Source organism: Cicer arietinum, chromosome 6 (assembly GCF_000331145.2).
Source record: "Cicer arietinum cultivar CDC Frontier isolate Library 1 chromosome 6, Cicar.CDCFrontier_v2.0, whole genome shotgun sequence".
In the NCBI taxonomy this organism is placed as follows: Eukaryota; Viridiplantae; Streptophyta; class Magnoliopsida; order Fabales; family Fabaceae; genus Cicer; species Cicer arietinum.
In genome coordinates, this window is record NC_021165.2 from 59,292,992 (window position 1) to 59,320,573 (window position 27,582).

A 27,582-nucleotide genomic window follows, 5' to 3' on the forward strand; every position below is an offset into this window, starting at 1 on the left:
TTGGTCATAAGAGGAAGTGTGATGAACATATAATTCCTAGTTTTAAATATTTTCTCTCAAAAAGTCAAAGTCTAGGTCAAAGTGTTTTGTTCTTGAATGGAGTACGGGATTGAAGGCAAGCATGACATCACTGAAGTTGTAACTGTAGATGGTTGATGAGTTGATAATAGGAAAATGTAGTTCACAAATGAGAGCTTTAATCCATCAAATCTTTATTGTAGTTGTACCAAGGCTTTAGTGCTTGAATGGGATACAACTTGAAATTTTTTGGAGGACCAAGACACCAAATTGTTGACCCAAATCTACATCACAAAGTGTTCTCACAAAGAGGAGATGTCTTGGAGGTATCTAAGGATTCTATTTACAGCTTACCATTATGGTTCCTTAGGATTTTGCATATATTTGAACACATTGTTGACTGAATAAGATATGTTAGGTCATGTAATTGTTAAATATTGTAGCCCACCAATAGTTGTTCTATAGACACTAGGATTTTATGTGTTTGATGAAGCTATAGTTTTGTGTTGGTTGCCATAGATGTCTTCACTGGGTTGAAGGTGTGCATGTTTAATTTGAGGAGTATTTCTTGAATATATTTTGTTTGGGATATGATGAGGTTTATGGGATTGAGTATGTTGGCCTTGAATTCTAAGAAAGTAGTTAGGGTTACCAAGGTCTTTGTGGGGAAATTTTAAGTTGAAAGATTGAATGAGGGAGTTAATGGCTACTTTTGAGTTATCAGTGATGATGATTTTATCTACATAAACAAGGATGAGGAATTTGATGGTAAAGGTTAATTTATTGAAAGGGAAACATAACTCTTTGTAAAGTGAAAACTAAGTGTGAGAAACAATTATTGTAGTTTCTGGAACAAAGTCATTGGTGCTTGTTTGAGTCTATATAGAGCTTTGTTTGATTTACAAACTAGGGAGCAGTCATCTTGAATGAATCTTGGGGGGTTGAGTCATATAAATTCAATTAGAGATATCACCATTTAGAAAGGCATAGTTGATGTCAATTTGTTTGATAGGCTAGTTTTGTGATAGGGCAGTGGTGAGTATGATTCAAACAATTGAGTTGAGTAGAAGTTGGCTAAACTCGACTCAATATGAATTGGTTCAACTCGAAACTTGATTCGAGATTGAAATGAGTTTTTGTTTTACCTCAAAATCGACTCAATTAAAGTTTGCAGAGAATTCAATTCAACTTATTAACTCAAATCACATAATTTAAACGGCTAAATAAGTTTTAGTTTATATAAAATTCTCAATTTTGGTTTCTTTATAAAAAAAAAATCGTCAACTTTTATTCCTCTAAAAAATTTCATTTTTATTTTTTATTCCAGATTTTAAATCAAATCTTGTTTATCATTTAAATTTTTGAATAATTTTATGAAAAAATATTTAGGACATTATAAGAGAGAGAGAAAGGAAGAGAGAGATTTCTAGTAAATACATGTATTTGTCTACTAAACTATATCAATCTAGTCTCTCACTTTATCGATATTTTAAACTTATTACTAAAATTGTAAATTTATAATCAATTTTTTTCTCTAAGTTGATGTTTGTAGGATTAAAATAACGACATAAATTTGATAATATTAAGATTGAATTTAAAACTGTATTTTTTATAGACAAATGCTAATCATTTGTTTGTTAGAAAAATATTAATAGTAGAAGTCAATCTTTAGATCATTTCATAATACTCTTTTGAAGTCTCAACCAAAACTATTGAACTAATATTTTTTGAATAAATTTAAAATTAAGTGAATAATATTAATAATATATTTAAGAACAAATCTAGATTAAAAGATAAAGTGATTAACATTTAGAATTTCAATGATTATTTTGAAATGTTGAGGGAGTGACACTCTATTACCATGGTGTTTTGTCGGATATACCTCCAAACATCTAATGAGTTACATCACTTTTTATATTCAATTAAAATCTAAATAAATTTGATTTTGATTATTTTGAGTTGTGGATACCGATACTCAACCAATGACCAAAATAATTTACAATATCTTAATATTGATTTAGTTTTACTACCGACTAATTATTTACTCTTATTTTATCAAAACAATATATTTACTCTTAACATTACATTTTAAATTTGTTTAATAAAATTAGTTGATAGTTATTAAATTAATTAAAATATTTAATAAAAAATTAACAATTTAATTAGTTAAAAAATATAAAATAATAAAAAAATATTTTTAATTAAAAATAAGTTTTATCAATTAATATTTAAAACATTTTACAAGTAATAATTTAAAATTTATCAATCTGATATATTTTTGTAATTATTTATTTTAAAATATTATTTATTTTAAAATTTAAATTATTTAAAAATATATTAAATAAATTATATATGAATTTGATATATTTTTATTTATTTAGTTAGTTAATTATTTTAATTTTATAAGAAATTATTTTTTAAATTATAATAAATAAATTATAAAAGAAAAAAAATTTAATTACAATCATAACGGTAAAATAAAAAAATGTTATAGTGTAAACTATAAATTATAAACTACTTAAATTAAATACTTTAAAAAGGTAGTAAATTAAAAAAATTATAGCATTTAGTATTACTTTGACAAAGGCAAGCTCATTACTTACATCATAAGGCAATCGAATTACCGAATATACCCCGGACAAACTTTCGAGGAAACAGGGAAGCAGGTGTGGTTTCTTGTCCACAATCAATGCTGATGACCGAATATTTCTCTGTTTCTTTGCTGTCATCCCAACAGGGCTCATACTGTCTTTCCTCTCCTTCCTTCCTTCCACGATCTTTTCCATTTTCCTTTTTTTATTCTTTTTTATAAATTATAAATTAAATTAAATACATATATAAATAGCCCTCTTCTTTTTTCATTCATTCACCAACCAATCACCAAAAGAAAAAAGAAACTCAAATTCAACCAAATCACATTCTCTTTCAACAATGTCTACCAATGACAAATCAAATGGTTTTGAAGATTTGTTACCAGTGATAGCCAACAAGCTAGGTGGTGAAGGATTAATCAAAGAGCTATGTAATGGGTTTCAATTGTTGATGGATAAAGACAAAGGGGTAATCACTTTGGATAGTTTGAGAAGAAATGCTGCACTTTTGGGTCTTCAAGATTTGAAGGAAGATGAACTTGTTAGCATGATGAAAGAAGGTGATTTAGATAATGATGGAATACTTACTCAAATGGAATTTTGTGTTTTGATGTTTAGGTTGAGTCCTGAATTGATGGAAGAGTCTTGGTTTTGGCTTGAGGAAGCACTTAATCATGAACTTGGCAACAATAGTAATAACTTTTCTTCTTTCTAGTTAGTTTTAAGAATTATTATGGTTTTTCCTTTATGTTGTTGTAATTCTTCCTAGCTATTGAAAATATTGGTAATGAAATGGTTGACAATTTTTGGATATACCTTTTTTTAATGTTGTTTTATATGATTAGATGCACACAAATAAATTCAATTGAAAATAATGGGTAATTGATTGTGTTTGTTGGGCAAGCATTTTGGTTTTTGGTAGTTCATAGTTGCGCAATAAAACCGATAAAGCACTTTCTGTTTTTGGTTAGTAAGCTGTTATTAATCTTGAAGAGTGAATATTGAAAATTAGTTTGAGTTAGATATAATGAAAACTTTCTTAAAATATTTTAGATTGATTTTTTCTGGGTGAACTTTCTCCCCCTTTCTTTTTCTTGAATTAATAATTTAGGTTAAATTGTACTAGCCGTCACTTAACTTAATTTCAATCAACGTTTTAGTCTTTTTTTTTTTTACGAGTTGGTCCTTTATTTTAATTTTAAATGATAATTTGATATTTTATGTTTTAATATGTCAGCAATTTTTTCATTTTTTTTTTTATAAAATTTCAAAAAAATAATCAAAATTTTCAAACAAAATCCATAAAATTCATTATTTGCATTACATTGAAGATGATTATTAATTTTATGGGTTTTGTTTGAAAATTTTGATGATTTTTTTGAATTTTTGTAAAAAAAAGTATAACATCATTGACATTTTAAAACATAAAATATCAAATTGTCACTTAAAATTAAAATAAATGACAAAATCGAGAGGAAAAAAAATAAAGGATTAAAACATTAACTGAAATTAACTCAAGGGATTGTGGATGTAATTTAGCCAAATATTGAACGATTTCTTTTTGTGGATAAATATATTGAACAGTTATAAAGAATAAAAAAAGTAAAAAATAGAGTTCTTAATCAATTAACTAACTAAACTTCCAATTAAACAATTAATCCACTAAATTTAATCAACTGTTTCACTAATTAAGAGCATCTCCAACGGTAGCCAAAATGCGCTAGATGTAATTAATTTATGAATAATAATAAATAAATGATTTATTAGTGGTGGACTTTATCTAATGAACATGTGAGTTCACAGTTGGAGTAAAAAATGAATGAGTCGATAATGTGACACAGTGGACCCCACTTAATGAACTCATATTGAGTTCACCGTTGGAGATGCTCTAACTAATCTCCGAAAACTACTAACAAAATTATATAATCTCTCAACATTTCCACAAATTCAAAGTAAGAAAATTCGAGTTTGAAAAAAACTCCATAAAATCTATGCAGAAACATATAAATTGTGTTTATAAAATTGTTTTGGAAAGACATCGTTTGTCATATTTGTTTACCGATAAATAAACATTTATTACTGATAAATATAAAAAAAAATATGGGAAAAATATTTATAATTGATAAAAATAAAAAATATAGGTCAAATACTTATCATTGATTGATACATGAAATAAATATTTGTGACAGATGTATAAATAAAATACAAGAGAAATATTTATCATTAATAAATATAAATATACTAGACAAAATATAAGTTATTTATATATAAAAAAATATGAGCCACATATTGGTCACAGCTAAATTAAAAAATATGGGTTATCGTTGATAAATATAAATAACATGAGATCAATATTTATAATCCATAAATAGAAGGAAAAAACATACAAAAAAATAACTAATATTTATCATTCATATATAAAAACAACACAAGTCAAATATTTATCACAGATAAATATAAAAAACATGGGATAAAAATTTGTCACTGATGAAATATTTAAAAAAATATAAGACAAATATTTATCACTAATAAATATTAAAAATACCCACAGAATTAATATTTGTCATCGATAAATATTAAAAATTTACAGGACCAATATTTATCAGTGATACATAAAATTATACATGACGTATATTTCTCATTGATCAAAATACCCGTAACAAATATATGTCATTAATATATAAAATAAGATAGCATATATTTGTTGCGGATTAATCTACAAAAGTACGAAATAAAGGACACATATTTAATATTAAAGTCATACACGAGACAAACGTTTGTTGTTAAAAAATAAATTAAAATTAATGTTTTTTTTAGTATTTTATACATAAAAATGTGAACAATAATAATATATTAACTATAAAAAAAAACTATACACAAATTGTTTTTCGTAATTATTTAATTAATTTAATTTAGTATTTTTTGTTCACATGGCCCACTCGATCAACAGATCAATATTAAATTGAGCGTATAATGTTTTTTTTATGGTACTCTATCTGAATATAAAACAATTAAATTATGATTAATTAAATATTATTAATATACTTTATTATATATTTTTTTTTTATATCTCATAATAACAAAAAGAAAATAATTAATTTTAATATTTATTTTTGGATTCTACACAGTGATTTTTTATTAGGAAATTAAATCCATTCTACACGATGACTATCCAATTTTGTGTCTTTATTTGTTTCATTTTAATTTAATATAACAAAATTAAATAGTAGCGCTTATTGGGGGTATTAAATTAATGTTTGATAAATAATAATGCAGATAACGTTATATAAAAAAATAAAAATAATGATCAGTGCTTTTAATTCTATATTTGATTTTGTTATTATTTAGTTTTAGAAATGGTATTTGAATTTTAGGATTAACAAGAAAAAATCATATATAAAATTTATCCTTTATTAGTTATAGTTTTAATTTTTAGATTATATGGTTTAATAACTATTTAATATTAAAATAAATTATACAAACCAGCATTACATTGATTTGAGTAAAATTAAAATTGGTTCTCTTATACCACAGTGTCTCTGATTTGAGTTTTTCAGTTGAAAAGTTATAATTGAAGGAAGACCAATTAGATTCTTCGACATAGATTAATTATAATTCATTCAAAATATGGTTATAACAAAATAATAGGCCATCCATCTATTGAATATCTGGATCCGTCCTTACGTGGAAACCAAAATGATAAATCCAAAAAAAGAAATGTTTGAAATTTTTTTATAAAGAAATTAATATTTTAAATTTTCCGTGAAACAAAAGTTTGGAGAAAGAATGAAGACAACATCTAACTTTTTTATGGAAAAAAATATTAATTAAAAGCATACTAAAACAAAAATTAAGTTGTAGGGGAACATCCCCATAAGCTTATGAATGGATCCGCCATAGGAATATTGATTAGTTGCAACTTGCAATTAGCCGTTGGAACATGTTAATTTGCATAAATAATTATTTATATATATAAATATTTGTCTGATCTACTCCAAATATTATTTTCAGAGCGGTCGGTTGAATTGAAACAATTTTAATCAAGTGATGCTCATAATCATATTGTATTCAACAACAATCCAACAATTTATTATGAAGCAGACATGATCACATTATTAGTGAATTAGAGTTGAAGTTGGTTCCCTTTTACAATAAGATTCTTTCTTGCATATTATTTTTTTATTTAGTTATTTTGAGATGGTTATAATTTCGTTCCTTATGATTATGGAGGTTGCTATCTCCACTCCTAGTTTTTAAACCAAATTTTCATCTATATACTTTTACAAATATTCTCTTCTAGATTTGAATCCTAACCCAGTGCTTGTTACAAAATTCAATATTTAAAAATGTAAAATATAACATCTTGAACCCTCTCTTTTATTTGAGATCAATTTGTTTTTCACAATTCCATAATATTGCATATGCATTTGCTTGTTTTGGGTGAGACTTTCATTCATCAATGTATTTTCATTTCTACTCTTTTGTGAGGTGTTATATGATCTATGTTTTATATGCTTATTTTGTTGTTCTTAGTTTTCAAGTTTAACTTTGACCTTTATGCTTCTATCTATTTTCAATATTTTGCATGTGTTGTTTTTGTACGGGAGGGAGCTTTTAATCAATCCATTTTGCATTCAACTAAGATAAGGTGTGATAATGATAGGGTCGACCTAAGGGATAAACCACTAAATTAAAAGTATTATAATAATAATAATAATAATAATAATAATAATAATAATAATAATAATAATAATAATAAACATATTTGTTAAAAAAATTAATAGTAGTTATAATCATTACGGATGTAAAAATTTGTTACTGAATAAATAATTTGCGATCTATGGAAACTAGATCATCCACGGCATCAACGAATATTATATTGTGCAATAGATGTGAAGACTATTAAATTTAGAAGATCCAAACAAAACATATGTTATATATGTAGCAATTAAGGCTATTGAAATTCCACTTTAGCATTAGAAGAGGCCCAAGAAAATCCCATCATTTGTGACCTTATCTTTTGTCTCCTAAGAGTATCTCTCCTATTTGAATGCCCTGTGCACAATATCATTTCTTCCAAATTCTTTCCATTCTTGAGAAGAAACTTAGCTAATGTTACTTCATTTGCACAATCTTGAAAACCTTGAATTTTCACAACTTTCAAGTGTTCTAGAAAAGACTTCAAACATGGTATGTGAGATTCCCAATATTGCTCTTCTTCAGTATTATTCATGTCCCACAAGTCCCTATTCCATTGCTGAAAAAAATATATAGAAGGAAAATATATCAAACTTTGATTAACGATTCAAATCTAATTCTTATGAATGATATGTGTTATTTAAACATACAAATCTGACATTGTGGCTAGATTTCGAAGAGAGAAAAAAAAATTATTAAATTAAGTCTAAACTACATAATATATGATGTCAGATGTTAAATTTTGATGTCCAAAAAAATATTTCTCCGAATATATATATAACCATGATTCTAAATTGTGGTTCATAATTACAATTGTTGCTGCAATATAATGGATTTTGATGTCTCTATAACGACATCAAAACCATAATTGTAATCAAATCTCATTAATTATATTTGTTCACATTTTACTGCAATATAAAAGTTCGTAGTGTAAGATCATAATTGCACGTTAAAACAATGCAATTTGAAACAATGTGAATAACATAAGAATGAATAAATTTAAGTATATATATAGCTTACTTTTCTTTCAATCTTATAATCGTTAGTGATCTCAAGAATCAATGTGTGGAGGGTAGGAGAGCTTCTAAATAGGCATGATATTGCTTCAACATTACTTTTGTTGAAACCAGTACGCAGCTCTAATGATTTAAGATTCTCAAATGGAAGAACAAAGAAGCTATAATTTGATAGAACCTGCAGCCAAAGGAGAAGAGAAAGGATAGGTAAGTTTATTTTTATTTTTCTATAAGCTAAATATATTTTACCACTAGAAGAAAGAGCAAAACAAATAGATCACACTACAATGATAAAAAAAAAGTGTAAGACTCACAAGATTGTTTATGTCTCTGCGCAACTGTAATATTATGATTATAATTGAAGTTGAATCAAGAGTATAATTTTTTTTAATACAAAATTTACATGTACTTTTTTTATTTGAGATAATAAATTACATCATACTTAACTCATATAATTGTAAGATGACGTTCGATCTAACAATGTCGACATTTTCCAGTTGAACTATAGTTTAAAGACTTTAGATGCATTTCTTTAGATGCATGTAAAGAATGCACTTAAGTTTTTTCTTTTCTTTAATAACAAATATCATGACCTTAGTTACATTTTAAACCTTAATAATTAATTTATAGGTTTAATTGCAATTTTAGTCTATTTATTTTTACAAAATTCGTAAAATTGGTATCTCTATTTTAAGGTCTCTCATTTGAATTTTTTAACTAAAAAAAATAGTGAAATGACATATTTTAAAGACCTAGTATATGTTAAGATGAGGTTGAATAACTAATAAACATGAAAGTACAATAAAAGCCTCTAAATGCAATTTCGACTTCTGAAATTATTCATTGTGTAATTTAATTAATACATCTTAGATAGTTCTACTTTGTTAGATGGTATGCTATGTCATCTAAGATATATTAAATCATAACTTTTAGTTTAAAATTTGGTGGAATAGATCAAAACTGTTAGATTTTAAAATGAATAGATCAATTCTACAAATTAATAAAAAATAAGAAGACAAAAAATAGAATTAAATATAATTTATATATACTAAACATGTTTAAAAAAAATACACTAGACAAATATTTTGAAAATAAATTATAGCATATCCAATCCATTATAGCATTGAGAACTTTAATACACAAAAACTTTACCTCAATAGTTTGGCTTTGAAGAGTCAAAGAATGAACATGAGACAAACCACACAAGAAGGTATTTGCACTTTGAAGCCTATCCAAATCAACTTTACCTTCCTTCAACATAAACAAACCAATAGAAGCCTCATGCAAAAAACTTGAATTCTCAAAAACAGTAACATCAGTGACAGCATTATATTGCCAAAACAAATGTTCAACATTAGGCACATTAATTCTCACCCAAGTCTTCTCACTATAAGAATCAAAACAACTCACAACTTTCATTCTCACAAGTTTTCCACAAGAAACATCCAAACCTTGTAATTGATAACATCTTTCCAACCTCAAATCTTCAAGAACACGACAAGCGACTCGAAGATGTGTTAATCCAAAGCACAAATCAAGGTGCAAGTTTCTCAAAAGAGGAAATGAAGACTCAGAGAACAAATCAAAAAGAGAAGGTTGATTATACAAAATAACTTGAGATAATGACAATGTTTGCAAAGATTGAAACCCATCTTTCATAATTTTCGATGGTGGCAATCGAAAACCCGATTTCAATTTCAAAACGCTTAATGATTCACTACTAATAACACATCTAGGAAAGTTGAAAAAATTATCATAATCAAATTCTGTTTCAACTTCAATATCAAGTTCTCTAACATTATGCCTAATGGCATTACGAACCAATCTATTCAAACAAGAAAAACTCAAACTTGCACGAAAACAGAGGACCCTTATGTCTTTATATTTAATATCACGAAGATTTAAAACTTGGGTTATGAAATCCAATCTTGTTGATGAAAAGGGGTGTCTTGATTTTTCAAAGTTTGAATTTTTCTTATGGCTTTTGGATGAAATAAGTGGAAATGGATTAAGGGTTGTGAAATCAAGGTAAGGAAAAGTTGTCCAAAGAAATTTCCATCTTTTGGAAAGAACACTCATTTGTGCAACAGATTTAATGGGAAGAAGAAGAAGAATTTGATGAATAATATCATCAGGTAGATCACTGATTAGATCTTTGGATGGTGTTGTTTTGGCATTGTTGTCTTGTTGTTTTTGAGCAATTTTTTTGCGTTTTGCAGATCTTGTCTCCATTGCATGAAATTGCATAAAATGGATCTATAGCTTCTTGATCTTGTTTAGTGTTGTTTTTTTGTGTGTTTTCTACCTTAATTGTTTATAATTGTTAGTGAGATTTGGAAGTTTTCAAAAGTAAAAACAGTTAGGAGAGTTTGTTTTAGATTCGGAAAACATTCACGTGTGTTGTTCATCCAAGGAGAGTCACATAACCAATTAGCTATTAAAACATCTAAAGACTCGGACTTATATACTTTCTTAATTAAAAATTATAATTAACAAACAAACAATTAATTGTTTCAAAACACGTCATTCTTTGTATTTATATTTGATTTAGATTTTATATTCATTTTTTTTAATGAATATTGGTACTCATCATTTTCTTATAATAGATACTGCAAAATTTTTAGTAGTAGCTTGGAATGGATTTGATAGATTACGATTTCGACCTCTATTAGTATCATTGATGGAGGCAAAAGTAAATATTTTTATAAACGTATAATAAATTTTAAAGTTTTTTTTACTATTCTAAAGAGATTACTGCGCTGTTTAAAGAGATGAATTTGACTAGTATGAATTTAATTATAGTTATCTCTTCTAAAATAATAATTTAGATTTCAACAATTCTTTAGAATGTAAAAAATTTGAAATGTTAGTTAAAATTATTTATAACGTAATAGTTTTTTAAAAAGGATCAAAAGTACTTTCTCTTATCTCTTATATATGCAACAACAAAAATTAATGATTTTAAATATAAGAAAAATTCAACTATCATACTTCTTTATAAGGTTGTTTTTGAATACTCTTTTTAACGTGATCTATTTCCAACAATAAATCATCAACAATATATGTACATGTTAGTATAAAAAATTCAAAATTCTAAAGCTCCTTTTAAAAAATTTCTTATTAAACTCTTAATATTAGGTCCCCTATTAAAATAAATTTTTTAAAGTCTCTACTCATTATGTTATTATTTTTTGTGGGTTAAGGGAGGGGTTTGCCTCCAATATTTTGTTAATTTTGAGTTTTTTTTCTCAAAATATTTATTTTGTGAGAAGAATAACAAAAATTCTTGAAAAAAATCAATTTATTTTTCTCGAATTAAAAAAATTATAAATTATTTTTTATCGAAACATTTTTATCGGAAAATTTTAAGAAAAAAATTTGTAAGTTTAAAAAATAAATCGAATTTATTTTTGAAAAAGTGGGCCTAGGCGTGTTAAGTCCACAACTTATAGGGGCTATGTAGTATTGGAGCTTTTCTTTTTTAGAACTTTTTAACTATAAAATTTTAAAAAATTTACCCTTTACCCCCAAAATAATTTCAAAATACCAAAAATACCCTCAATTTTATTTTTTTACTATTTCACAAAATGAAAAGTTAAATTTTTTTTCCAGCATTTTCTCATCTCTAGAGCAGTAAACAAGATTTCGGTAGGTCAAAATTTTCAGATAACTTCCGGAAAACTAAAAAAAACAAAGGTACACAACATATTTCGGTACATACAGGAAATCTTCATTTGAATAAATCTAATTTTTCTTTCTAGAATTCATTTTATTCATCAAGAGAAGACTTGTTAGCATCATCGTCATCGTCATTATCATCATTATCATCAAAATATATGTGAACTAGTATGAAACTAAGTATACTACTGTTAAACTGAAAATATTGTTCACTAAAATCAACAAAAAAAAAGTGAAAATAAAAGGGACTGCAAATAACTAATACATACAAAAATTGCAAAGTAGACAACTAGGACCAATGTTTAGGTGGTCTATTTCTTTCCTTTGTCAAAATACGACACGTTTGTCCCTTAATTACATGGAATGATGGATTGATTCTTGATTCAAATATCATCTTCATCTATGTTGTTATTATCACTCATTTTATTGGTCAAAGTACTATGGACCAATTTATATTAGCAGTTTAGCTTGAGACGCTCATCCTTGTACACCACCCTAAAAAACATGATTTATTAGTTCGAGCGCCACTTTTATTTTCAACCTATTTGCATCCAAAGACAAAACAAAACATTGTATAATCTAACTCCCAAATTTTTTCGATGACCCCAAAATATGATAGATTTGCATATGTGGGGTTTATATCCTTGGAACTTGAGACATACATTGCTTCAGCTACTAGGGTAACACCTCTATTTTGAATAGTACTTTATCATCTTTCTCTCTTGTGTAAAATGTGTAGCCATTGGTTGAGATGTAAGAAAATACACGTAAACTTGGGTCATATGCTAACCATTTGAATCTTTCAGAAATTGAAGAAACATCTACAGTCATCTTTGAATAAATATCACTATTAAACATGTAATAAAACTTCAATTATGTTCTCGTGCCATCTAATTTTCATTTCTATTCAGGTTCAAACTCCTTAGATACTCCTTGTGCATTTCAACATACTGCTCAACTTCATCTACATTGTGCAAAAATACAAATGTGCTTACTTCCATTATGTCCTTGATAAGGTCATTATTTAATTTCCAATTATCATTTTCCCTCGTATTCTTTCCAAATTATGAGACTTTGTAATTCCAACAAGTTCAACATTAGACATATATTAAGTACAAAATTCAACAACATCTCCTACAATATATCGTTCAACAATACAATCCTTTGGTCGACTTCAACTTCTCACACAACCTTTCAATACTTTCATATAATGCTCAATTGGGTACATCCATCACATATAAGTTGGTCCACATAGTTGTGTCTATTTCACAAGATCAACATTTAAATGAACCATTATGTTAAAATATTATTTCCAATACCCATCATATACTTCCACAACTGTCTCTCACATATGCTTTAAAATCATCAATTAAAGGCGTCAAATATATGGTTATGTCATTCCCTAGTTGTTTAGGACCAAAAATTAACATAGACAACATCATGAACTTGGACTTCATACATAGCCATGTAGTTAGGTTATAAATCACCAAAATCGCAGGCAATGTGTTGTGTGAGATGCTTTGAATACTATGTGGGTTCATTTCATCAATAAACAATACCGAGAGTAGATTTCTTGCTTCTTGTCCAAAATTAGGATAACCGTGATCAATTTCTATCCACTATGGAGAATCTGCAGGGTACCGAAGTTTTCCATCTTCAATTATTTCACTTGCATGCCATCTAAAGTGTTTTACATTGCATTCACTATGAAACATGCACATAAATCTAGATATTATAGGAAAATATCATACGACTTTTGTATAAATCAATTGTTTCTTATATTGAGTTATGATAAGTTAACAATGCATTTTTATTTTGAAACAAAATTCAATCGTTAGGATAACTCATGCCAATTGAGCACAACATTTGTTTGACTTTGCACATTCGATTAGGAAGAACATTATCCTCAAACAACATATCTTTTAAAAGGGTTAATAAGTTTATGAAGCTTTTATCTGATAATCCATTGTTCGCTTTCAAGTTGTACCACTTTAATACTCAGATAATCTTGTGAATTTATTGCAATCATCGTATAAGATTTATTTGCATCACTTAAAAACCTCTCAAACATTTCATGATAATCTTGAAAATCTTATTCAACCACATATGCAATCTCTTCAACTCAATCACAATCATAAATATTTGTGTCAAAATCATTCGACGCATATTTGACATTATTCCCCAATAACTATTGTGTTTTTCCAACGCCCATGATATGTTGTCTGGGTTGTTGAGCGACTGCCATGCTAATGCAATAATTATTGTTGCTATAGTTCTTTGGTCTATATGAACGTCTCACAACAAAAGGTTGTGAGTTGGAAAAGACTATTGAAATTCCTCAAAATTGTGTTATGAATGGGAGAATGTTGTTCGGTAATTGGAGGAGGGCGCAAGGTGGGGTGTTCAACATAATCAAATAAGTGAAAATGAAGTCTGTATAATATAAGTTGAAAAAGGTCGACGACTAACCATATAAAGTGTAATATTGATGTCTCTTCCTCTGTTTAATATAATAGAGTCGGGTTGAGCATGTACATTTAAAACGAACAAGAAAGTTTTGTGTTAGCCAAAACATAATTGTTTTCTCCCTAGTGTTTTGTTGATGAATGGAAAACAAGTGAATTCTTATTGGACACTATTGGGTTGAGCTTGTTAAAAAACAAACCAATATAATAGCTTAAAAGTTGACGACCACAGCTACATCTTTAATTAGTTTTCATTTATTTGTAGATTTTCTAAGATGGGGTGAGAACTTGATTATTATAGAAATGATTTAATCATACATTTATCAAAAAAAAAAAATCAAAGATAAAATATGCTAATATTAAAAGAAGGTACATTATTAGTGTAGATCAATTTTAGAATGATATATAATAAAAATGGTTGATTTTATACCTACCATTATAAATAAACTATATAATCAAATGTTTGTACTTGTCGTCACAATAAAACAATTTGCCTTGACAGTGTGGTGATTAAAACTTTTAAAAAAATTGATTAAAAAACACAAACTACACCTTGCATCAATTACACAAGGGCCTTATTGTCATTTTCATTGTTTTGCATAACTTTTCATGTTTTCTTCTCAAATTGAGAACAAAAGTTTTTATTATGGAGCCCAACATTTTTTTCCTTTCTTTTCTGGCCAACTTGAATCCAAATGATGAAAAAGATCTTAAGAAAAAGTATTTTCTCTCCTCATATTTATTTTCTTCTTATATTCACCCTTTCCAAACACAACCTAAATAAGATAAAAAAAATAACGAAACCCACAGTCAGGAAACAGAATGATTCCCGTCTCGTGCAGTTCTGCTTCCGTCGACGTGCTCGCCGGCACTTAAGCTTCCACTCACGTCGCGTGTAGTTCCTTCGCCAAGATTCTCTTTCGCGTTGTCAATGCTGGTGGTTTGAAACACCAAAACATGAAATTTTAGGTCAGATCTGTAGAAATTCTGAAATCTCTGCGGAGCAAACTCGTTTTCAAAACGCGATTTAAAAGCAGCATCAGGAACCACTACAATGGATAAACAAATACACACATTCTTACATAAACTTTCATTCGTCGCAATAACCATAGCTTCAATAACACTCGTCTCTCTCTTCCTCCGTACACCCGAGACATGTGTACCCCCCGAAGCCCCATCCAAACCCCACCTCCGTTTCCCCAAATCCACCTGTGACTTCACCACCAACCGCCCTCACCTCCCATCCGACAAAAAAAACAACCGTCTCTGGTCCTCACGTGACTGGAACAACAAACTCCACTCTATCTCCCTTCTCTTCCTTCCTATTCGCGATCTTGGCCTTCTCCCTAACCACTCCAAAATCCTCTGTGTATCCGCCGGTGCCGGTCACGAAGTCGCCGCGTTGTCGCGACTTGGCGTTGAGGATGTTACCGGTGTTGAGATTTTTGACTCTCCGCCTCTTGTTAGCCGAGCTGATCCGCATAATTTGCCGTTTTTTGATGCTGCTTTTGATTTTGCTTTTACGGCGAGGTTTGATGAGGCGCTTTTTCCGGCTAGATTTGCGGCTGAGATGGAGAGGGTTGTTAGGCCTGGTGGTGTTTGTTTTGTTCTTGTTGGGGAGTGCGGGCCACGTGAGGTTAGGGATGTTGTGAGGTTATTTAGGAATTCTAGGTTTGTTAGTTCCAGTAATGTTAGTTTGGTTGGAATTAGAATGACTAGTATTCTTATGAGAACTAGAAAATCTTATTCTTAATTCATGCTTACATTTTTCAAATATAATTATATAATTTTGTGTATATATATTGGTTTATTGATTTCATTTGTTTAAGATTTGTTATTTTCTATTTGTTATTATATATATTGATGCTGATGGGTTTTGGACTATGAAATATTGACATAAACACAAGACATGACACTGACACGAAGACACCAGTTTGAGAAAATTAAAGTAGTTGAATATGATCAAATGATATCAACATGTGTTGTGCATTGAACACACGTTTAATCTAAAGTGTCATTGCTAAGTAGGTTTTAAAATGCATCCTGCATTTAGTCGTGCTTACTGCACTATAATCTTAATCAAATTTCTATGGCACTTGAAATTGTTAGAAAAGTTCTGCTGTACATGAATTAGTATTATAACTAGTTATTGGACTGAGTTAAGCTTCTACTGTTGTTCTTTTGGTCATATGGAAATCTGTAGTGTGTGTGGAAGAATTGTTGTTGTTTTGTTCTTAAGGTGGTAGTTTAGATGAAAACTTGCAAGATGATCTTGATCAATATTTTGAGCCATTGCTGGTTCAAATTCTGATTTTTTTTTTTTTTTTTACATTAAGATCTGTCAGTTTCTTTGGCAATTTTAACTATTAAGATTGATAATTATGTTTTTTTTATATTTTGTTTAATATCAAGTTGTGGTGCTTGTATGCATTTCGGAATAGGAAATTTCACTTTGAACAGAAGTTAAGATATTGTTATTGCTGTGATTTTTATTTCACCCTTCATGGTTGTACTCGTAGGCTTGTTGCATATGAATGATTAGTTCATCTATTATTCTGCACATTGAGACAGTTAATTAAATTTTTGTGATTCCATTTGGTTTGTGAGCTGCATTTAAAGTTCTTGTTCTGTAATGAAGTTATTAAATCTCCGATGCTACCTTTTGGTTCATGTCTTTGATGGCTTCTTTTATTGGATAATATTTATTATTGTGCTATCTGCTAATACAGTGCAAGACATCTTTGACAGATGTGGTTTTCGTTGGATTTAGATCCACTTGAAAAGATCATTGATCCACATTTTACTATGATAAGATAAGTTGTTTTATTTTTTCTGTTGCTTTTAGTCATTCACTAGTGTTCATCTTAAGGGGTCTACTTGATTGGTGATTGCTCATCCAGTCCCCCATGTTTGCTCATTTTTTCGGGTCTTTATCAAATCCTAGCTTCTGGTAGTGTAAATTTGAATCAAATATACTATCAAAATCCTAACTCCCAGTAGTATATTTGGGGGCAGGTGAACAAACACGAGAGGCAGATGAACCTTCATTTTTATTTTAGATTTCACTCCTCTCATTTTGAAACTACAACATGGGCTTCTTTTTCTAGAGAGATGAGATTGCATATTGATATGCTTTGGTTAAGCACAAATTTGCTGTAAATATTTGTATATGGCATGACATAAGCTTTATATTATTTACTTCTTTCTTGATTTTGGAAGTGGTGAATAGGCTAGCCTTCATAGGTTTAGCAGTTTAGCTGATTGCAGTATTTACCTTACAATCCTTAATCCACACATAATAGTCTATGGGCAAAATTTACACATCTATTTTCCAACATTTTTATTCCACATTGTGTATTAATAGTCTTGCACAATGTCCAATCCTCGAACAAAAATTCTTCATATGAATCTTAACATCTGTGCTAGCCGTTGACTTTCTAGCTTCATGTTGTAAATACTATCTAATTCAGTCATCTTAAAAGCTGCAGAAATTCGATGAACTTCAAGTTTCTCACAAAATTACAATCTCAGGAGCTTCAATATCCACACCGTTAGTAACCTCTCCATGCATGAATTCTAAAATATACTATCTTCTTCAGCAAGCATCATTATCTTCAATAAATTCTAGCCAGTACAGAAATCACGATTTCTAGGTAAAAGAATCTCAGCAAGCATCATTGTCTTAAATACACTCTTCAACTTTTAGTGTGTTCGCATCATTGTTGTTAGGAGTGAGCTCTAAAGCGTAAGATCCTAAGATCTTATGCGTTTTACTGCATGAATAGTGTTAGAGCGAAGGAAAGAGCTTCGTACGACCGAATTATTTTCTAATTTTTAGCAATTTTGTAAGGAAATTAAAACTCAATTTGGTGTGTCCATTCACACTTTGCAGTGATAATATTTGCGAATATTTGTCCCATCAATTTCCAAATATTAGCTATCGGTATTCTTCATCAAACATCATTTTGTGTTCATCTGTGGGCGCGCAAAGGAAGCGCGTGGAAGCGTGGGGGCGGCGCTCCTCGTCGCGCAGGAGAGGCGTCGCTTTGACCCGTTACGCCGTTTTGACCTGCTACGCCGTTTTTGACCCGGTTATAAAAACCCTTGATCTGGCCCATTTTGCACCTCTTCGCCTTCGTATTCTGCTTGTTTCCCATAAAGAAAAGACACGTGCACGAGGATGTGGAGGCAGCCGCAGCCAGCACGAAGATTTGAAGGCAGCAACTGTTTGTTTCATATTCTGTTCGTTTTCTGCACATTTCATATTCCTCATAGCCTCTTTGTTCCTGTTCGTTTTCTACTCTGCAACTTAAATTAAATGATTCAATTTCAGATTTCCTCCTATTTATTCTATAAATTCTTCTCATCTCTACAACTCTTCTCAATCTCAATCTCATATCTTAGATGATGGTGATAGGTTTTGTTTTTTTTGTTTGAGACAATGGTAATAGCCTTTTGTGTTTCAGCTTGTAACTTTTTATTGAACCAATGAAATTTTTTATGTTAAGGTTATTTTTCTTAATTTTATGGTATAATTTTGTCAATTTTGTTAGATCTTAAGATCCGCCTTACGATTCTATGCTCTACGCATTTTCTATACCCCAAAGATCTTAGATAGGATCTAGAGTTTGACGACCTTGGTTTGCATGTTTAGTTGTGCTACAATTTGGAGCTTCCTAATTTTCAAGGTTTTTTTTACATGATGTGAGAAAATATATGTTACTACCAAAACCAAATATAGGCGTATACTTTTTGTTTTCTTTATTTCTGTTCATTTTTCATCACATTATCAGAATCTTTCACTTTCTCTCTTTCCATTTTATGTCTCATTTCTACACTTTCATGAAAATGAAAGGTTGAAAAAAAATCTTTTGTGGAGGACAATCTTTTGTGGGAGAGCTCTTTACTCACGGGGTCGGTTGCCCACTTCTCAACCAAACACACAATGTGAAATGAAGAAAATAAAACAGGGAACAGAAAGAAGAAAATGAAGGAACTCAAATTCTTACATGAGTTATAATTTGAATCTTTTATTCACAATACCTGACCTGCATTTTTTTTTAAAATTATTATGTTTCAAGTATATGATATATCATTCATTTTTTACATTCTATGTTTCAAATTTCTGCATTTTTACGAAATTTTTATGTTGAACCTGAGATCAGTAACCAGTACTGTCCATTTTCCTTGTAACCCGTATATAGCAAAAAACAGAAGCAAACATGGCAGTAACAAGGCCACCGATGATGGCACCCCCACCTGCCACCGACTTGTCTGTCGAATGATGCTTTCCAAGCTTTCGGATATGTGGAGCCTGAGCTGCTTTATGATCTTCAACTATATCATGATCATGAAACTGAACATCAATTTGAGTTTTATGCTCCAAAGGGTTTAAGCTTAACCCTGAGAGTGGTGCTTGTGTCTCAGTCTCATGTGCCATAGCTTGAAATACTAAGAATTGTGCTATTAGCAGAACAACAGAACCAAGCTTTCCCATTTTGAGTACCTGGTGCAATGCAATGCAACTTTTGATTGGTTGATAAATTAACTGCTTTTGATAAACTGAGATTCAGTGTTTTATTTTAAGAAAGAGTGATTGCAATCACTGGTTAGATTCTGATGGAAGACACACTGGGTGGAGGGGTTTTAAATAGATGGGGAACCATTAGTGTATACCGAAAATCCAATAGAAGGGAATGGAAATGGATGGTTGTGATCTGTTGTGGGTGAACTTGTGGTTGGAAATTGTGGTGAAGGTTCGCCATCTGTCGAATAGAATCCTACTAATGGGTCCCTTGCATAATAAATCATTATGGTGCATTCGATTGTATCACAAAGTTAGCTAAAGAGATCCATTTTGGAGTTTGGCTTTGGGATTAATAAGGTTAGTTGCATGCGATTTTATGTGAAAATAAAATGTATGCTTGTTATTTGACCCACAATCAACATCTTCTAATCCCCTTATAGAACAGTTGTGCATAGAAGGTCCCTTTCCTGGATTGAAAAAATAGTAAGGTAACAGTTGTCACTATATATGACTGGACATTAGCAGGTAACAGGTGCATTGATGTGTGGTTTTTAATCTCATATCACTTTCATTAAAACATAATCTAATCCATTTAACCTTTGGACGTATACAATTATTCTCAGACTCTGGTTGTGGGATGGTTATCAATTATAATCAGAGTCAATAGACTGATTTGGCTGTTGATAATAAGTGTTCGTGGTTCTTAATTCTCATGTTATATGACTTGATCTAGAGATGGCAAAATTAGAAGGAATGAAAAGAGGACTGACTTGTTTTTTATAGTGAGTCAAAAAGTTCAATTTATGTCGTTCGGATATGGTGAAAAGTTGCAGGACACTTGATACATTAATATACGGATTCGAACCTATAATACCATTTTTTTCTGTACGTAATGTGTGTAAATTTGTCTTTAATTATTTTTAAATAATAATCAAATGAAGTGGAACCTTATATTTCAGTTATATTGAAGTGGCTGGGAAGCTACTTTCGTATCATGAGGTATGGTCCCTTGATTACAATGTTGACTGGTTTTACATTCCTAAGGCTTTCCACAAAGATACACAAGCACACAAAACTCCATTTAGTATGTATATGTTCAACAAGCCACCGACAATAAATAAAACCTTAATTGCATTTTAGTTCCTTTATTTTAACACATTCACACAAAATTGTATCCTCATTTAAAAATCAAAATTTTCAATCCCTCAATTATCACATTTGTTGTAGTTTTTTTATAACTAAGATTTTTTACCTCAACTGCAGATTTTCTCCCTAAAAAATAGTGATTTATCACCCCAATTGTAAATTTGAATAGAAACTACTAAAAACTATAAATTATCATTTTTTGGCTAACAGCACCATTTTTAGCTAAAAAATCAACGATTTGCAAACAAATTGCAACAAATTCAATAAGTGACATGTTAAAATGTTTGATTTTAAAATAAAGGAATTACTTTCGTAAGTGTGCTAAAATAGAAAATTAAAAAATATAATTAAATCTAAATAAGAAACAAAAGTAAAGGTTAATGCATCGTTGTTGTTTTATTAGGTACAAGGTGAAATTAAACCATGCTATTGAAAAAATCATATACTAATTATCCCAAAAAGTAACTCAGTTGATAATTTAATGGATCTTGAAGAAATTTCAAATAAAAAATTTCGAGTTCGATATTTGATATTAACATAATGCCAATTACTAATATTTATTTATAAAAAAAAAAATTACTACTAGTTGGAGCATCTGTGCAAACCAAGTTTTTTATTTTATTTTATTTTTTTTATAATAAATTTTTAAAATTAAAAAAATAAATATGCGAAGGCAAAGGTTGTGATCATCGTCTTTTATCAATTGGCATTGTAGCTGGTCCACATGCTTGCCAAATTTAATTTCTACATAAATTTGATTTACTTCTAATCTTTATTTTTCTTTACCAACTTGTATAGAGAGGTTAAAAACGTGATTAAATCTTAAAGCTGCTGTATCTAATTTTGATAAAATCGTGAGTTAATTTGTGCAATCATAAAATTCTATAAGTTTATATTATCAATTTTGAGTTCATTAGAAATAAACTACAATTTTGGTTAACTCGAAAATGAAATCCTCAGTTTGATTCAATGTAAACTCCATAAAACTCAAATAGATTCACACGAAGTCTTTAACATATTCTTTTTACCCTTTTCTTCTTGCAATAAACTCAAGTAAACTCAATTAACCTTGCATAAAAGTGGGTAAATTCATTAGGAATTTTTAACAAAGTTTTCTATTTTTTATGTATCTCAGTTTTCACATTTCCTCCTCCTCCTCTTTTCTTGATAGTTTGATTTTGTTCATGTTAGTTTCTTCCTTGTAATTGAGATAAAATTTTGAATTATTAATGCATTTATAGTTATAAAATTCATAAGTCGTGTAACTATTATTTTAATATGCGATAAATTGTACGCGTTTACAACTTCAGTTCACATAAACAAAATGAGTTGACTTAAACTATCAACTTTGAAAACTGTAACGGTGTGTTGTAGTAGTTATTACGACAATTTAATTTACTAAGTTCTCTCACTAAATTTAATTCGACCTTCAAGACGTGAGCAAAACTCATATTGGAGAAGAATATGGTCTATGGGTTCCATTTATTGGAACTTTATTTCTATTTATTTTTGTTTCGAATTGGTTAGGAGTTCTTTTGCCTTGGAAAATTATAAAGTTACCTAATGGAGAGTTAGCTGCACCCACAAATGATATAAATACTACTGTTGCATTAGCTTTACTTACGTCAGTAGCATATTTCTATGCGGGTATTTCAAAAAAGGGATTGGCTTAATTTGGATTGGACCTCAAGCTGATTAATGCCTCATACATAAGGATTCTACCATGCACCCCCACAACGGTACCTGACACCTCCTAAGACACATGAAAAGATAATTTTACCCTTTTACCCATTTATAATAAGTTTGAAAATTAATAGTTTCAAAAATTTCAAATTTTCGAAATAAGGATTACATTTCGAAAGTTTTCAACTCTGAACAGTTTATAAATATGGAAAGTTTCAAAAACTTCCAAATGTGGAAAGTTTTGAAATTTTCTTATTTCGAAAGTTTTGAATTGTTCGAAAGTTTCGAAAATTTTGGAATTTTTTATTTCGGAAGTTTCGAAAATTCTAGAAATTGTCATTTCAAAACTTTCGAATATTCTGAAAATTTTATGTTTCAGAACTTTGAAATTTTCGAGGGCCACTTGATTTCGAATATTTTGAAAGTTTCAAAGGTTAATGTAATTTTTCTACAGTTTCAAAAGAGGTTGTGAAAAATGAGAAGTTAAAAATGTTGAAGGTTTTATAGATGGTTAAAAAAGCAAAATTGTATTTTCAAGGGGTGACAAGTTTAAGTGTGGGTTGGAGAGTAGAATTCTCCTCGTACGAAGAGATATGAGTGTTAGACCCGTTAAACATATACGAGACCAGGTGAAGGCTTTTACATGTTCCCACAACAATCTCATGGAGTTATGAAATGAGTGAGACGAGTCATGACTAGGAGGCCGAGAAATTCAAGGCAATTACCGAAAAACTGCGAGTGGGGAACCCTAGTTCTAAGTTTATATAAGGCTTAACACTCCAAAACGCAAATGGATTCACTCATTCCACAAACTTTCACTCAACACCCCAAACTTAGCTCACAATATATCACTGACTAGATCTACCCGAGTTATTTATCAAGAACACTAATCATCCTCAGAGTCCAAGTCAAGATAAAAACTCTATTGTTTGCTAAAGTTTTTATTAAAAAAGACTATATATGAATAAAATTTATCTAATACTTCCTCCATCTCATTATAAATGTTTTTTTGTTACATAAAATGTCTTATTTGAGTTCTGTACAATTCTTAAAGAAAATGATTAGTTCTATTGATTTCAATTTCAATAATAAAATGAGTTTTATTTATTAAAATACTCATTAATAGTGGAATTGTTATTATTGAGTTAAGATGCAATAAATAATGGTATGTTATTGAGGGAAAAAATGTTGTATTGATATTGTAAAATAATTTTATTTTAAATAATGTTTTAATATAATAAATAATTTAAATATAAAAAAATTGCAAATAAAACATTTACTATGAGACGAATGGAATTTGGAGTCTACATGGGTGCGGGTCGACCCGCCAACCCGATCACCCAACCCAACCCGATTTTTATATGTACTCGATTACTTTTGGATCTCACCTGACCCGACCTATTGAAACCCGCTTATATTTAGTTCGGGTAATGGGTTCAACAATTTGAACTCGTAGACTCGACCTGATAACTTGTTATAATTTTTTTTTAGATTTTGTTTGGCAGCTCAATAGGTTTCATTATTGTTCTTCTTATTTTCGATTTTCAGCCGCCATCATCTATCTTCTTCTGTTCCATATCTAGTTCAGTTACTTTTGGGTTCGACTTGACCCAACCCGTTGAAACCCGCTTATATTTAATACAGGTAATTGGTTCAACAATTTGAACTCGTAGACTCAACCCGATAACTAGTTAGAATTTTTTTTTTTAAAATTTTGTTTGCCAGTCCAATAAAGTTTCATTATTGTTCTTCTTATTTCCAATTTTCAGCCGCCTACATCTATCTTCTTCTTATGTTCCATATATGCGTCCACATTCTTCTTCCATATATGCGTCTTCCTTCTTTTTCTGTCCAGACTTCCTGAAGCTGCTGCCCACCTTCTTCTTTTGTTCCATGCTTTTTTGTTTCGCAGTATTTATTTAAATGTTATATTTTGTTATAGTTTTGCATAATGAAAGTACTTTCATGCTTAGAATGAATTTAGTTAAAATTTTTTACATTTGTTAAATACAAATTGTTTTAGTTAAATACTATTTATGAGCAAAAATGATTGTTATGCAAAAGGTTATGCTTATGATTAATTTAGTTTAAATTTTTTATATTTAAATATATTAAACACTTTTTTTTAGTATTGTATTTGAAAATAGTAAGTACTTTCAAAATAAACAAATGAAGCACTACTATTAAAACATTATGGTAGCTTAGTAAACTAAAATGGTTGGTGAGTTATGTCTAACGATGAACTTGTTAAATGCTTGGACGTGAAGTGCTTGAACTTTTTGTATATTCCCAATTGTTTTCTTCCATAACTTGAGGAACTTGTTAAGTGTTTGGACTTGAAGTTGACATTGCTTAGAATTGATGAATTTTTATATTTTATTGATTTAGTATTGTTGAATCTATTTATGTATTTGAAGATTGTTGATTTTTTTTTTAGAGGTTGTTAGCTTTTTCAAAGTATTGAATGATGTGATTGAAATTTTATAGTTTTTGAGACATTCAAGTATTAAATATATTTTCCCGTAAAATAAAAAATACATTATGTATAACCCGCCAATCCAACTCAACCCAACCCGTTATTGATCGGGTCAGTTTGTTTCGGGTTAAATGAAAAAATCGGATATCAGATTTTGTCAAAATCGATCCAACTCAACTCGCGTACACCCCTAAATGAAATAGTAACTAATGTCACAGTTTTATAAAATCTAAAAATACATTTAATTCGATAATTCAGGGACATGTGCCCCTCAATTAGAGTTTACTACCATTAGATATGAGGGTACAATGAATAACTCTGTTGTGGTTGTTTGTTCACTACCAACCCGAGCAAGCAAGTAAATGAGTCTACGACTATCGTTTCAGCTCATGGCGCATTAGGGGTATGTTCTAAAGCATTTTGTTGGCGTGTAGTGTGGTTGTTGAGGTGTCTTTTGAGACTATGACTGTGTCTTCTACTTATTATTTGGCTTACAAATTGGTTTCTCATCGGTAGTTGAGATATGCATAGATGATAGTATCTACAAACTCAACAAGGGAATTTTTCTAACACGTCTGCTTATGATGTTATCAATGATATGTTAACCGTACAAACATAATTGAGATCTTTAGGTTGGTTTGGTCTTGGTTTGGCCCTAAGTGATTGAGGTGTTTTCTTTGAAAGCTTGCTAGGGGTTGCTTACTAACAAATGAGCAACACGTTCGAAAAAGGATGAACCAGGATGTTGTTTGCTTGATATGCAACAAATGGGTGAAAGCTTGTTGCATGCTTTCAAACTCTGTGGTCGTGCAACAAATTGAACAATGAACATGATCGAAGAATTATAATTTAAAAGTCGAAATCACAAACAAATAACTTAACACCAACTTCAAGTTCTTAAAAATTCTTCATTACAGTGCACGTTTACACACAATTAAAAAGAAGCAAATTTAAATAACAAGAATACTATTGTAAAAATAAAAGTTGTCTCTATCTATGGATTGACTCCCACGAAACGCGTATTTAAAGTTATTAGCTTGATACCTCAACAATTGTCGAGATGACATATATGACAGAAAGAACACATCACTTTTCTTCTTCTTTTTGTTTGGTAGAAATTCCATGAACTAAGCATAGATTGAATCTATATTAATCTATTCCTTTTTCTTTTTTTGTTCGTGTTTTCCTCTTGCTTATCTTTTTCTACCGCAACAATGAAATAATCTTCAATCTTCAACTTTTCCTCCATCTTCTCAAACTCAATCACTTGCTCAAATAACCTTTCACAATAACTTTCAAGTATTTCAATTGAAATTGTGTTAATCTTCATGAGTTCAACTAAAATATCCTTGATATGAAAGTCATTTTCATCTGATTCTTTGGATAGAATTTGAGGTGGTAAAATTTGATTTCAATTGATCTTTTTCATGTAACAATCATCTACTTCTGCTTCTATGACAAATAGATCTTCATCTTTTGGTGGTGAGACATAGTAATTAATACAAATTTCATTCATATGTCATTCTCCTCAAAAATCACACCTAAGAGGCAGCATCTAAAGGAGATCTTTTTCAAATATATCTCTCAAGATTTGTCCCTTAATTATGCGTAATTCAACAGATATAAAACAAGTGTCACACTCTTCCAATACTTGTAGTAGAATATAATCATTAAAATCTTCCATGCTCCATAATGGATAGTTATCTTAAACAAAGAAAGAAACAAACCACTAGCACACGACATTAACAAGCTCAAAAAATTAAAATAAAATAAAAATAGGAGTTTTTTTATAAATTAAAAGTAAAAGTAAAAGAAAAAACATTTATTGCAAAGCAAGAAATTCTAATTAAGTAAATAAATTATAACTCAATAGTGATATGGCAATCTCCGACAATGACGCCAAAAACTTGATAGTGTTTCAACAAATGTACTGAATCGTTGCCAGTATTAATAAAACGGTTGTACCGAGTGTCGAACTCAAGGATTGCGTTATACTATCGAATTATGTTTAATTACTAAAATTGAACAAAAAATTTCTCAATTGATTGAAATAAATTTTGAAACTAACAAGAGTTAATATTGAACTTTTATAATAATAAAAATGTCAAGGATGAACTTCACTTCGAATCCAACCTTGATTACTAATTTGATCTATCACGTCTGGTTTGTCCGCAAAAAAGGAGTCTCCACCCATTTTATTTTCTTTAAAAAGGAAAATTAGATAAACCCTAAATTAAATATCTTGAACAAAAAAAATAGATCCAGGAGTCAGTTAGGAGTAGGG

At 29.5% G+C, this 27,582-nt stretch overlaps 3 protein-coding genes across 3 annotated transcripts; 2 read left to right on the forward strand and 1 right to left on the reverse strand.

Annotated features, from left to right (window-relative positions):
* Positions 1–2,813: 2,813 nt before the first annotated feature.
* Positions 2,814–3,422, forward strand: LOC101499654 (calcium-binding protein KRP1-like). Its single transcript, XM_004513495.4, has one exon. The coding sequence runs from the start codon at positions 2,950–2,952 to the stop codon at positions 3,322–3,324; it is 375 nt and encodes a 124-aa protein (XP_004513552.1). The 5' UTR covers positions 2,814–2,949; the 3' UTR covers positions 3,325–3,422.
* Positions 3,423–7,438: 4,016 nt separating this feature from the next.
* On the reverse strand, positions 7,439–10,637 carry LOC101499340 (putative F-box/FBD/LRR-repeat protein At4g03220). Its single transcript, XM_004513494.4, has 3 exons — positions 9,476–10,637; positions 8,328–8,501; positions 7,439–7,866 (listed from the first exon to the last, which is right to left on the reverse strand). Exons 1-3 carry the CDS (start codon positions 10,568–10,570, stop codon positions 7,564–7,566), a joined length of 1,572 nt encoding a protein of 523 aa, XP_004513551.2. The 5' UTR covers positions 10,571–10,637; the 3' UTR covers positions 7,439–7,563.
* A 4,421-nt stretch (positions 10,638–15,058) lies between these two features.
* On the forward strand, positions 15,059–16,285 carry LOC101499024 (uncharacterized). The gene has a single exon (XM_004513493.4). The coding sequence runs from the start codon at positions 15,521–15,523 to the stop codon at positions 16,217–16,219; it is 699 nt and encodes a 232-aa protein (XP_004513550.1). The 5' UTR covers positions 15,059–15,520; the 3' UTR covers positions 16,220–16,285.
* The last annotated feature ends 11,297 nt before the right edge of the window (positions 16,286–27,582 follow it).